Raw genomic sequence first — 11734 nt, 5'->3', positions numbered from 1 at the left:
GTGTAAATTAACCCTACCACAATGATCCACCTATATGTGTACCGAAAATGTTGGGGAAAGTCACAATAACGTATTTTTAAATTTTTGGGATCAATTTGAAAAGGAATGAAACCGAACCATTCGAATATGCTCATAACTATACAGAAGGCTTGCTCCACACTTGGACAGAGAGCTGTTATGAGGTTCATTGCGCACGCAAGCAATGACAAATGGATACTGTGGCGAAAATAAATGTATTTCCAGACTCTTGGTGTGAATAATATCGATGTGCGATATTATTTTCGTCTCTAGGTGTTAAACTTTTTCAAAACAAAAGTACCGTAGTGTGATTCCACCTATTAACAGATTCAATTTACTTTTCAAATAATTTCATTTTTTTATGTTGCAAATAGGTTATTCAAAAGTAAAAATGTGACACAATAATATTTTCCACCCTCGATTGGTATAATATGATTAAACTCATTCTGGTCTGAACCAACATGAGCGCTCTTGGTACAATTGAAAAGACGTTACAAGTGATAACTATTGAGTATTTTTGTCTTGGTCACAGAATTACATATTCAAAAAACATCGACAAAAACGCGACGAAACTTTTTCTATGTCAAACAACCATTTGATATCAAGCGACTAGTAGCAATGTCGTCCAACTGATTTATTGACAGCCGCACCAATTTCTGGAACATCTGACGAAAATGGAATGAACATTACCATATATGTTACGAAACCTGTAATCATCTGAAATAAACAACGATATGACTACAATTTGGTTAGAACGAAAATTTCATTTCTTACCATTTTAAAAAACTTAACATCGAATTCAAACAAACCATGCGATTCAAACTTTATCGGTTGTTGCATAATGCAGCATGTGAATCTATCTAAAACATAGTGAAGTCCTAGATCTGCAGACTCTGGTATTTTTAGAACCAAATGTTGAACTGAATTAGCCTATATTTTTTTGGTTAGTTGTATTAATTTATAATCATTTATTAAATTTATGCAATTCTTACCAATCGAACGCATGATTCGGCGGAATGCACCAACAATACAGTCATTATTGTGAAAGGATACAAACCCGCGGAAAGATCTATACGGTCAGATTCATAACTGAACTAATAAGTTGTTTGTGTAGGATCTCTTTTCCAAATACTTAACCTGCGAGCCCCGCTATTGCTTTTTTTACCAATACAAGGTAAATCCAGTATACGTAACCACAAACATGAATAAAATTACTAACCAGGACAAAACAGGTGCTCCATCCAAGTGTGTTATTTACGTTCACATTTAATAGCCATATTTCAATGTAACAGTTTTTCAGGTAAGTTATAGAGCTTAAAACTTTTGCATGATTAGCCATTGGACCAGCCATCTGAAGTCGTCTTATAGTGACAGAAATTTCCTTCAAGCGATCGTGGATAACCGTTAGTTGAGCTCGTATTAAATCCATGTATAATATGTAGAAGGATATTCTAAACCGACTAAAACTAACAAGTAGAATCGAAAGATACCAAAGTATCGACCACTGAACGTTGTAAGACACAACACTACAGATTAATTTCAGTTCCATTAATAAAATAGACGTAAAGCACAAACCAAATTTTAATAAATATTGCTTGCAAAATTCTTTGAACCGAGATGGGCTCAACAGGCCAATATTCTTCTTACTTTCACTCAATCGTGAAAGGCGTTTGAAGATTTCCAATTGCGAATGTCTCTGCAAAAGCACTTCTACCAGTGTTACAAAAACAGCACACAGTTTACTATTGTACATAAGTATATCGTTTACCCAACCAACAGCGTAGTCTCTAAAAAATAAATCATCACGAAAATAATATGCAACAACTGTATGCATCGTGTAAAACAACCCCAACACAATGATCCACCTATATGTGTACCGAAAATATTGAGGAGAGTTATAATAACGTATTTTCAAATTTCTGGAATTTATTTTAAAGGGAATAAAACCGAGCCATTCAAATATGCTCATAAGTATACAGAAGGCTTGCTCCACACTTGGACAGAGAGCTGTTATCAGGTTCATTGCGCACCCAAACGAAGGCAAATGGATACTGTCGCGGAAATAAATACATTTCTAGATCGTTGGTGTGAATATCGATTTCAAAGCAAAGCCTTGGTACTACATTACGATTCAGAACTTGACCTTCTGTTTATTTATACATAGACTTCGCAGCCGACTGTTTAGTGTACAGGACAATTGCGGGGCTAGTGCTACGATTCTACTGACACTAACAGTCTCTCCCGAGCCGAGACTCGTACCTACGACGACTGGCTTGTTAGGCCGGCATCGTACCTCGAGACCATCTGAGGGATAATATATCGATGAATATCGACTTAAAAGTGTAGCAGATGAAAAATGACGAAACACGAACACGAGTTTTTCAGACTTTTTATTTTGTACGTGCTTTCGCCTTGACTGTCGAATTTACAATAATATGGCTGCCCAAGTTTTAGGTTTTTCTTCCACACACTTTACACTCATACATCTATACAGATCGGTGGCTTCTAAGCCAGTGTCGCCAGCAAAACAGAATAATGATCCGAAACAGGGTTTATTCACAGCCCACCTAACGTAACGTCAGCTAAATAATACTACAACTCGACCATTCTGACACATGATCGTCTCGATCATTCAATATGGGTTATGATAGACGATTACCCGCGTCTTACTCGGGGTTAGTAACATACCAATACTAAACAATCATACAGCACAAACACACAGTATTACTCTTTCAATTGTTGTGTTTCAATGCACCAAGTTTCAATCCGAATCCCTCCTATCCGCCCACTGTTTCATACGTGACGATTCAATTATCCCGTCGTAGGGTAACTGAGAGATCTGTCCGTTTTCAATGTCTCTCACAACGTATCTATCATTAGGGAGAACTTTATGAATACGATAGGGCCCTCTGAACTTGGGTACAAATTTCTTGTTTGTTCCAATAGTAGTATCGATGTTCCGTATAATAACGTAATCGCCCACTGAGAATTCGATAGGATATTTAAATTTTTTCCGATTCAGCTCGGAATTACGATTTTGTGATCGTTCAATATGTTCTGCAGAAGAATTTCGCAACACCTCTACATTTCGGGTGGCGTCGGAACTCCTGGAAGACAATTTGCAATCAAGAAACTCAGATAACATATCCACCTCACGGCCACGCTGCTGAACACCGTACAGAAGCATACTGGGTGTCTGACGAGTACTTGAGTGTATAGAGTTATTCATAGCATATTCTACCCTTCCCAACATCTTGCACCAATCCGAATGCTGAACGGGCTCCGTAAGTTTAGCTAACATCGACTTGAGAATTCGATTCACCCGTTCAACTTGTCCATTTGCTTGAGCGGAAGCAGCAGCTATTTTCACGTGTTCTATGTTGTTGTCCAGAAGATACGCACTGAAATCTAGCGAAGTGAAACATGACCCTCGATCACTTACAATTCTTCTTGGTCGACTACAATTGTCAAAGTACTTATCAAGACACGCGCACACTTCTTTCGTACTCGTTGAGTTTGTTGGGAATAACTTGACAAATTTTGTAAATGCATCAACAACTACCAATATATGTTTTCTTTACGAAACAATCGATGGGAGTGGGCCAAAGTGATCAATGTGAATGGTGTCAAAGGGAATTGGTCTTTTCGGAATACAATACAGGGCACGATTTTCGGAATTCGGATCGGAATATACTATACAACGGATGCAATTCTTGACATACTTCTCCACCTCGTCTTTCATGTTCGGAAACCAATAATGCATCTGGATCTGATCGAGAGTCTTTGTAACGCCCATATGACACAATTTCTTATGTACATTGCGTATCACATTCATTCGCATTTCTTTTGGCACATAGAACAATAGCTTATCACTGTTGGTTCGACGATACACTAATCCATCATCCAAAGTGAAATGATTCACGGGTCCTTTTTCCAGTGATTCCCTCAGCTCAACTATCTCATTGTCACGGCTTTGTGTGATTTGAAGCTGGAAGTCAAAATCCTCAACATTAACAGCGGAAACCACTTGGTGCACATTATTGAGAGTTTCTATACTGGCACTGGGAAGGCGACTCAGTGCATCAACATGATTCATGAGTTTACCGTTACGATGTTGAACGGTGTAATGATAATTTTCCAATTCAAGAGCCCAACGAGCGATTTTCGGATTCACACATTTTTTGTTCAAAGTCATTGCGAGAGAGTTGCAATCAGTTATTATACGAAATGGTATTCCTTCCAGATAGATGCGGAATTTCCTCAACGAGTAGATGATTGCCAATGTCTCAAGTTCAAAACTGTGATAGCGTGATTCTGCAGGAGAAGTCCGTTTAGAAAAATATCCAACTGGATGAAACCTGGCATCATCCTGTTTCTGCATCAATATGCCGCCAAATCCCTCACTACTAGCATCATAATGAAGCTCTGTTTCTCTTTCTGGATTGTAGAGGGCAAGTACCGGAGAAGAAATCAACTTAGATTTTAAAGTCAGAAAAGCCTCTTCACATTTCTCGTCGAAGTTGAACTTCACGTTAGGATTCGTTAAAGCACGCAAAGGCATCGCTATAGTTGAGAATGACGGGACAAATCTACGGAAGTAGGAGAAAAGTCCCAGGCATTTATTTACTTGCTTCACGTCGCACGGAAAAGGAAGTTTCTCAATGGCAGCCAAATGTGAATTGTTTGGCCTGATACCTTGTTCATTAACAGTAAAACCAAACAACTCTATTTCTGTGTAACAGAATTGACACTTTTTCGTTTTAATCTTCAATCTAAACTCCGCCAGTCTTCGAAGAACTCGTTTCAAGACGTCGAAATGTTCCTGAATCGTAGTAGTTGCTACCGTGATATCATCTTAGTATACAGTAACGGTTCCCTCCTTAATGAACGGTGCCATAACGAAATTTATAAATCTCTGAAACACTGTTGGAGCGTTGCGCAAACCGAATGGCATTTTCAAATACTCATACTACCCACCAGGCGTTACAAAAGCTGTATAGGGGACAGAGCTTTCAGAAACATTGACCTGATGGAACCCATTCTGAAGATCCAATACTGTAAAGTACTTCTTTTCTTCAACACGCTCCAAGCAGTCATCTATCAGCGGCATCGGGTAGCTATCTCGTACGGTCACTTTATTTAGAGAACGATAATCGACACACATCCTTCTTTCACCCGTTTTCTTTGTCCTCAAAACAATCGGAAAGGCATAAGGGGAATTACTAGGTCGTATGATTCCAGCCTCCAATAATTCTTCGACAAAACGGTCAACTTCAAGTTTATCAGAATATGAAAGTCTCCTAGGACCAAAATTAATCGGGATGTCGGAAGAAAGTGTCAATCGCATTTCATAATTATGTTTCAGAGGGGGAATGTTTTCAAAGTCTAGATAATTCTCTTGAATAATTTTCAGTATTTTTCTACGATCATCATTATTCAATGCCAAGTTAATATCATAATCTGGATCGGTGTAGCTCAAATTGGTGTAACACACAGCGGAACTGAAGTAACAATCGGAATTTGCTGGAACAGATGAACTTCTTTCACTCGGAACGGAATCAGGTAGACCGAAATCGAAATACGGAACGGAATGTTCGAAAGTCTGAGGCTCGGAATTGAACGTAACTAAAACAGGTGGGCCAACACATTCGTTACATGTCGTAATAGGATCACAAGGTGCATTGTTTGAGTAATCGAAAACACAATGTAACGCATTTCCAGAAATTTTTATTCGACTCGGGTCAGGTCCAATTCTAAGGTCAATGCAAGGTTTTACTTCAACTGGGTCATTAAATTTTGTGTCGAAAAGAGTGACACCAATTTGTTTTAAGAAATTCCTTCCCAAAATAAGCGGGACACAATGGTAGTTGTCGGGTACTATGTGTATTTTTAAACACGTCTCGCGATTTCGAAACGTAACAAAGCTTCGAAGATTCCATAGGTACACAGTGGATAGTTGCCTATGCTTTTATATCCTGAGTCTATTTTTCCTCTCGTATCTTTCGATGACAGTACCACCGAACGTCGTACTAAACTAATTGGACTGCCCGTGTCGAACATGGAAAGTATGGCATTACGTAAGTGTGTGTTGTTATCAATTGAAAGAGCAATACTCACAGTATTAAGTTCCGAAAGCGCTGCTCCTAACTCATCGACTGATTGGGCACCCCGGCGAAACTCGTCTGTTAAGGCTACTTGATTGATGTTACTTGAAGCTGGCTTGGGGCATTCTTTCAATTGATGTTTTGTTGATCCGCAGCGGAAACAAGAACCTTTCATTCGACGCGGCTCCTTGCATTCCCTGGACAAGTGGCCAATGCCTGAACAGTTGTAGCAACGCGGTGAATCTGCTTTTTCCGCAACTGGTCTAGTCTTCGGTCTGGCTGGCTGTCCCACAGTCGGAGTGGGATACATTTCCCGTAACTGAACATATCGACGTGAAAGTTGTTTTAGTTCCGCCAGACTCTTAGCCGGATAAAGGACTGCTATGTTCGCAGAACGATCCTGAAACCCGTCAATAATGAGCTGTACAATCTGGTTCTCTTCGATGTGCACTCTAGACGCAATGTCTTGCATTTTCAGTATGTATGCAGCAACTGACAAGTGGGACGCGTTGAATGTTGTCTTACGTAACTTATCGATGATCTCGGCAACAGTATAAGTATGACCAAAATTTTGTAAGAAACTAGTGCGAAACTCATTGTAGTTCACGGAGTTGTCTACTCTGAGAAACCATTCGGCATGTGTTCCTGGTTCCATCAGTCGGCGAATGCATTTATACATGAAGGCGTCATCGCCTCCCAGCGATTCGCAGGCTGACTCAAAATCGCTCAACCATCTGTTTGCATCACAAGTGTCACTTCCGGAAAACCGAGGAACGGAGTTTAAAATATCCTGAATCATGGGTGTTTTTCCTATGCGTTGCTCGATGTCCTCCAGCTCACGGCGTAAGTTGACGATCATTCTTCTTTTCTCCAGGAGTCGCAGTTCAGCGTCAAGCAGGTCTTCCTGCTCAGTGTCCTGCACCGAGACGTCGTCATCAACTGGGGCTCGCTCCTGCGCCCCCGAATGGCTTTCATATAATAGTCGTAGATGGCGAACCGTCGCCGACTGCGGGAATTCGACTTCGTTTTCCCGTAGCCACTCCATCAAGTCGTTTCTACTCATACGACTCATTATTTGGTAATAAATCCCACTCCTGATGTTGTAGCAGATAAAAAATGACGAAACACGAACACGAGGTTTTCAGACTTTTTATTTTGTACGTGCTTTCGCCTTGACTGTCGAATTTACAATAATATGGCTGCTCAAGTTTTAAGTTTTTCTTCCACACACTTTACACACATACATCTATACAGATCGGTGGCTTCTAAGCCAGTGTCGCCAGCAAAACAGAATAATGATCCGAAACAGGGCTTATTCACAACCCACCTAACGTAACGTCAGCTAAATAATACTACAATAGAAAGTAATTAAATTTTCACCAAAACAGCAAGGAACAAAAGGGATTTTGTCTTTAACTGGGAATTTTATTTAAAAGCCTATCAATAAAATCTCTGATGGATCATGTACAAAAAGTTGCTGATATGAGTAAAGCCGAAGAATCTCGCCCTATCTATACATAGAAACCTTGATCACAACCGTGTAAAAAAAATTGGAGACAAAGAAAGATTTTCTAAGCGAAACGTGATTTTTAAAAAAATGTTCATCGTTGTCCTTCGATTCTCAAATGGAGGATAAAAAACTGCTCGAAATGCCTTAAATGACAGCTCTCCCATATACCGTACATGGGCGCGGCTTTTTCAAAAGATACATAAAAACTGGTATAGCTTTAGGACCCAATTGAACGCGTACCAGAGATGAAATTATTGACGTGTTTATTTGATTACGAACTTTTCAATAAATAAATTTAGTGAATTGTATAAGGGTAAGAATTTTATCTGTCAACAGAAAAATAAATAAATAAATACATTGACAATGTTATCAACAAATTGGCAAAAAATATGAAATACTCTGTCTTTTGAATAAAGAAAACAATACTTTCAGCAGATAAAAATTTTGAATTTCCATTTTATTTTTGCTAACTGAAACGCATTTGCAGTTTATGTAATGGTTGTGTTTATTTTTAATAGTTAACGACTTGCTGCTCTGCTATTTGTGTGATCGAACTGTGCGAATCAATGAAGTTTACAGACACAATACGGGATACGCGATAAAAAATCGAACAACAAATTTTCTTTTTGGCACTTCAGTTTTGTTTATTATAGAAACAATTAAAGTAATTAATACACGAGTCAAACTCCTCCGCCATCATATGAAGCTCGTTGCATGTTTATTAATCTGCAAACACTCAAACAACGCCGTGAATTTGCAATTCTTTTCTCGTTATATATGAAATATATGACAATATATGAAATCATATAGATCAGCTGCATTAGTATCGCAATTCATCTTTTGTACACTCTCATGACATCAAGAAAAAAAAGAAATCTTTTTTTTAGTAAAACAATAAACAAATTTTGCACAAAATGGCCCCAGGGCAATGTCCGGAAATAACTCCCGTGTAGAGACGTGATTCACCACGCTTTAGACCGAGAAGCCTCTGGGTTATAGGGTCATAGCAGGGTTTGGAGAGATAAACTGTTTTGCTTGTCTGTAGCCCGGTGTGTTATTCCATCGGTTAGCTATTTCTAGCGTTTCCCATATTTTAAGTTCGCGCTTGAAGGCAGATGTGGAGGTACCCAGAAATGGCTTAGGGCCAATGAACTGCTGTTCTGATCCTTGTCTTGCAAGGTAGCCAGCATTTTCAATGCCCTCGATACCACAGTGTCCAGGTACCCAGTACAATAGGACTTGGTTCTGTTGGGATAACTTCCGTAATACTGCGCTGCACTCCCAAACTAATTTGGACGCACATTTTGAGGACTTAAGTGCCAATAGTGCAGCCGATGATGCCGATCTCCGTATGCCTGTAAAACGTTGGGCCACATACCCATTGGAATACAGTCGAATCCCTTTATAGCGACATCGCAAGGGACTGTCGTTATAGCGAAATGTCGCAATAATACGAAGAATGTTTGCTTATGTAGAACAGAAGGTACCGTTGAGAATGTCGTTATAGATTCGGTAACGTCGTTATAGAGAGATTCGACTGTACTATTGTCGCAATAAAGAATGACAAGTATTGGTTTTGGTATGCCGTTATAGAGGAGGGTCGTGATAGCGAAATGTCGCTATAAAACGAAGAATTTTAGTATAAAACAGAAGGGACTGTTGAGAATGTCGCTATAGCGAGATTTGTCACTATAAAAAGTGTCATTATAGAGGGATTCGACTGTAGTTTCCTTGACACTGGGTCCGTAAATTCCGGAGCGATTGTTGGATCCTATTTTCAAGCCATCTGTATAAAAGCAGATGATGCCTGATGGAAGTGCAGGACCATGCTTGCTCCACCTTTGGCGATTGGTTTCGATCGCCTTATATAGAACATCGAGATTGTTCTGAACCGCTATGCAGTATGATACTGCGGTGACTAAAATAAATATAAATGTAAACTCCCGGAGAAAGCAAAAATGACTAACCTAATCGCCTTCGAAAATTGTTTTTATTTCGTTGAAGCCTTAGTGCATAAAGCTCTGCATCTTTTTTCACATGAAGATGAGCATAGCATAGCCTCCACAGCTGCCGTTGGTGTGGTGCGCATGTCACTGGTGATAGAGAGACAGGCTAGTCTTTGATGTTTATTAAGCTTTGTTTGGGCTGTCACTTCATTTACCTTCGGCCACCACACAAGGGCGGCCTAAGTAGTTCTTCGCCGCGGAATAGATTTTGCCAAATAGTGTGCTGCAAGCCCAAATTGCCGTTTTAGCCTTTTTGACTGCGTAGTCAATTTGGGCCGCCTAATTCAGCCTACTATCCAGAATAATACCCAGGTATTTTACTTCCTTACAGAAGGTCAGTAAGCATCCATCCAGTGAAGGGATAGATAAAGCAGTTTTGTGACGAAATGTGACGATGGGGAGGGTGAGGGGTCAAGCCAAGCTACGTAGCAAATACGAAAATAAGAAAAAAAATTTGGATTTTTTCTATTTGTTCTTTTTTATCACTGTTTTGTGTGTTTAGAGTCATTTTTATTCTTTGCAAAACAATATTATGTGGGGGGGGGGGGGGGCGTTGTTATGAAGCTACGTAATTATCTAGAGGGGGTCCTGACTTTGTGACGAAATGCTACGACGGGGGATAAAGGGGGGTTTTCAAAAAAAAACTAAAAAATGCTACGTCATTTATGTTGCTTAATAGTGCATCGACCACCAACGACCAGAACTGGGGAAAGAGGACTCCCCCTTGCGAACAACCTTTTATCGCTGAAGCGGTGATTGAAGCATCTTCCAATGTAGCTGTGATTTCTCTGCTCAAGGGCAACTCTCCTTTTCAGGAGAGCTCTGTTGATCGAAGCATAGGATGTATTGTCAAAAGCGCTTTCAATATCAAGAAAAGCACCGTTTCTCGATACTTCAGCGACTTTTCGATAAGTGTCACTATGCCGTGAAGAGCAGTTTTCGTCGATTTACCAGTTTAGTAAGCGCGCTGATTTTTATGTAGTGGCGAGTTCTTAAGGAACTCATTGCGGAAAAGGATATCTGCAATTTTTTCCATTAACTTCAAGAGTGTAGATATGAGGCTTATGGGCCTGAATGTCTTATATAGTGTTTTGTATTTTTTTTCCTGCCTTCGGTATAAAAATCACCTTGACTTTCCGCCAGCTAACTGGAATATAACCCAGGGTGAAGCTTGCGCGGAAAAGATGTATCAGTTCGGACACTATGATTCCATCTCATTTTTGTAGTGAGCTGTATTAGCTTTCCGGTATTTATTTAAGCATTATGTTATTAAAAGGGAATTAAGTTCAATTTTACAAAATAAATTATTAAGTAGCTCTGAACATGCCTCAGGTTGAACATTGGGTTCAACAGCTGAGCTAGGACTTTTCGGGTTATAAATTTTGTATACTTCGCTAGGTGGAGACTGTATCCCTATAAGTCTTAACTTTTCTGGTGACCTGTGCTTTACTTAATGACCTTGTTCGGGAGAATATCAGCTTAGTTGCGGATTAGATCGTTTGTTGGCCTAATTTAAGTATAAAGAATACCCAATTGATTCAAAATAGTAGTAATAGTGGTAGTTGGACAGCTTAGAAATTTGTATATTGTTGTATTCAATACAGCCGTTTCATTTTTTTTTGCTTTCTGGTTTAATTGAAGTAATTGCTGACTATCTATTCAATAAATCGTCAAAATTTTGGGTAAGAGGCGCAACCATAATCATCCAGTTCTAGCTAAATTAAAGGACAAGCCTAGCCGCGCCTTCTCGTATCGAACAGCAAAACGTGTTGAGCAACCTAGTCAGAGTTCGATGAACACACCGCAATACTGTCAGCCTGATACTCCCCTACAAAAGCTTCTACTGACAATAATCTCTTCTCACGTGTTCTGTTAAGTTCCCTAGCTGTTCACGTTAGGCGTTTGAGATCGCTGTGAAAGATAAACTTGCCACTCACTATTTGCTCAGCATAGGAAAAACGAACTCGCCGTTAACGACCAACCAAAGTCATCCGAAAAGCGCATGTGTGCTAACGGAGTAGTTTTCCGTTGTATCACTCAGACTCCAGTAACGTCGAGAGCGCGCGACGCTACTCTACTGACCAAACCATGACTTT

General features: G+C 39.7%; 1 protein-coding gene across 2 annotated transcripts; it reads right to left on the bottom strand.

Annotated features, from left to right (window-relative positions):
• Positions 1 to 320: 320 nt before the first annotated feature.
• Positions 321 to 1953, bottom strand: LOC129731261 (uncharacterized). 2 transcript variants are annotated; one of them, XM_055691117.1, is made up of 4 exons: positions 1156 to 1953; positions 1011 to 1087; positions 793 to 948; positions 321 to 735 (listed from the first exon to the last, which is right to left on the bottom strand). In XM_055691117.1, the coding sequence occupies exons 1-4, from the start codon at positions 1850 to 1852 to the stop codon at positions 628 to 630; spliced, it is 1038 nt and encodes a 345-aa protein (XP_055547092.1). In that variant the 5' UTR covers positions 1853 to 1953; the 3' UTR covers positions 321 to 627. The 2 variants fall into 2 exon arrangements, with proteins under 2 accessions (XP_055547092.1, XP_055547093.1); XM_055691118.1 differs by having other exon boundaries at positions 1011 to 1287.
• Positions 1954 to 11734: the final 9781 nt, after the last annotated feature.

The sequence above is a fragment of the Wyeomyia smithii genome, chromosome 3, assembly GCF_029784165.1.
Source record: "Wyeomyia smithii strain HCP4-BCI-WySm-NY-G18 chromosome 3, ASM2978416v1, whole genome shotgun sequence".
Classification (NCBI taxonomy): Eukaryota; Metazoa; Arthropoda; class Insecta; order Diptera; family Culicidae; genus Wyeomyia; species Wyeomyia smithii.
The sequence above is the reverse complement of the archived record's forward strand: the minus strand, read 5'-3'. Positions and strand labels throughout refer to the sequence as shown.

Coding starts and splice junctions, on each gene's coding strand:
- LOC129731261 (XM_055691117.1), bottom strand. CDS start 1,852: ATGCATACAGTTGTTGCATATTATTTTCGTGATGATTTATTTTTTAGA. Junction 1,088..1,155: donor AGCAATAGCGGGGCTCGCAG/GTTAAGTATTTG, acceptor CTGACCGTATAG/ATCTTTCCGCGGGTTTGTAT. Junction 736..792: donor ATGTTAAGTTTTTTAAAATG/GTAAGAAATGAA, acceptor TGTTTATTTCAG/ATGATTACAGGTTTCGTAAC.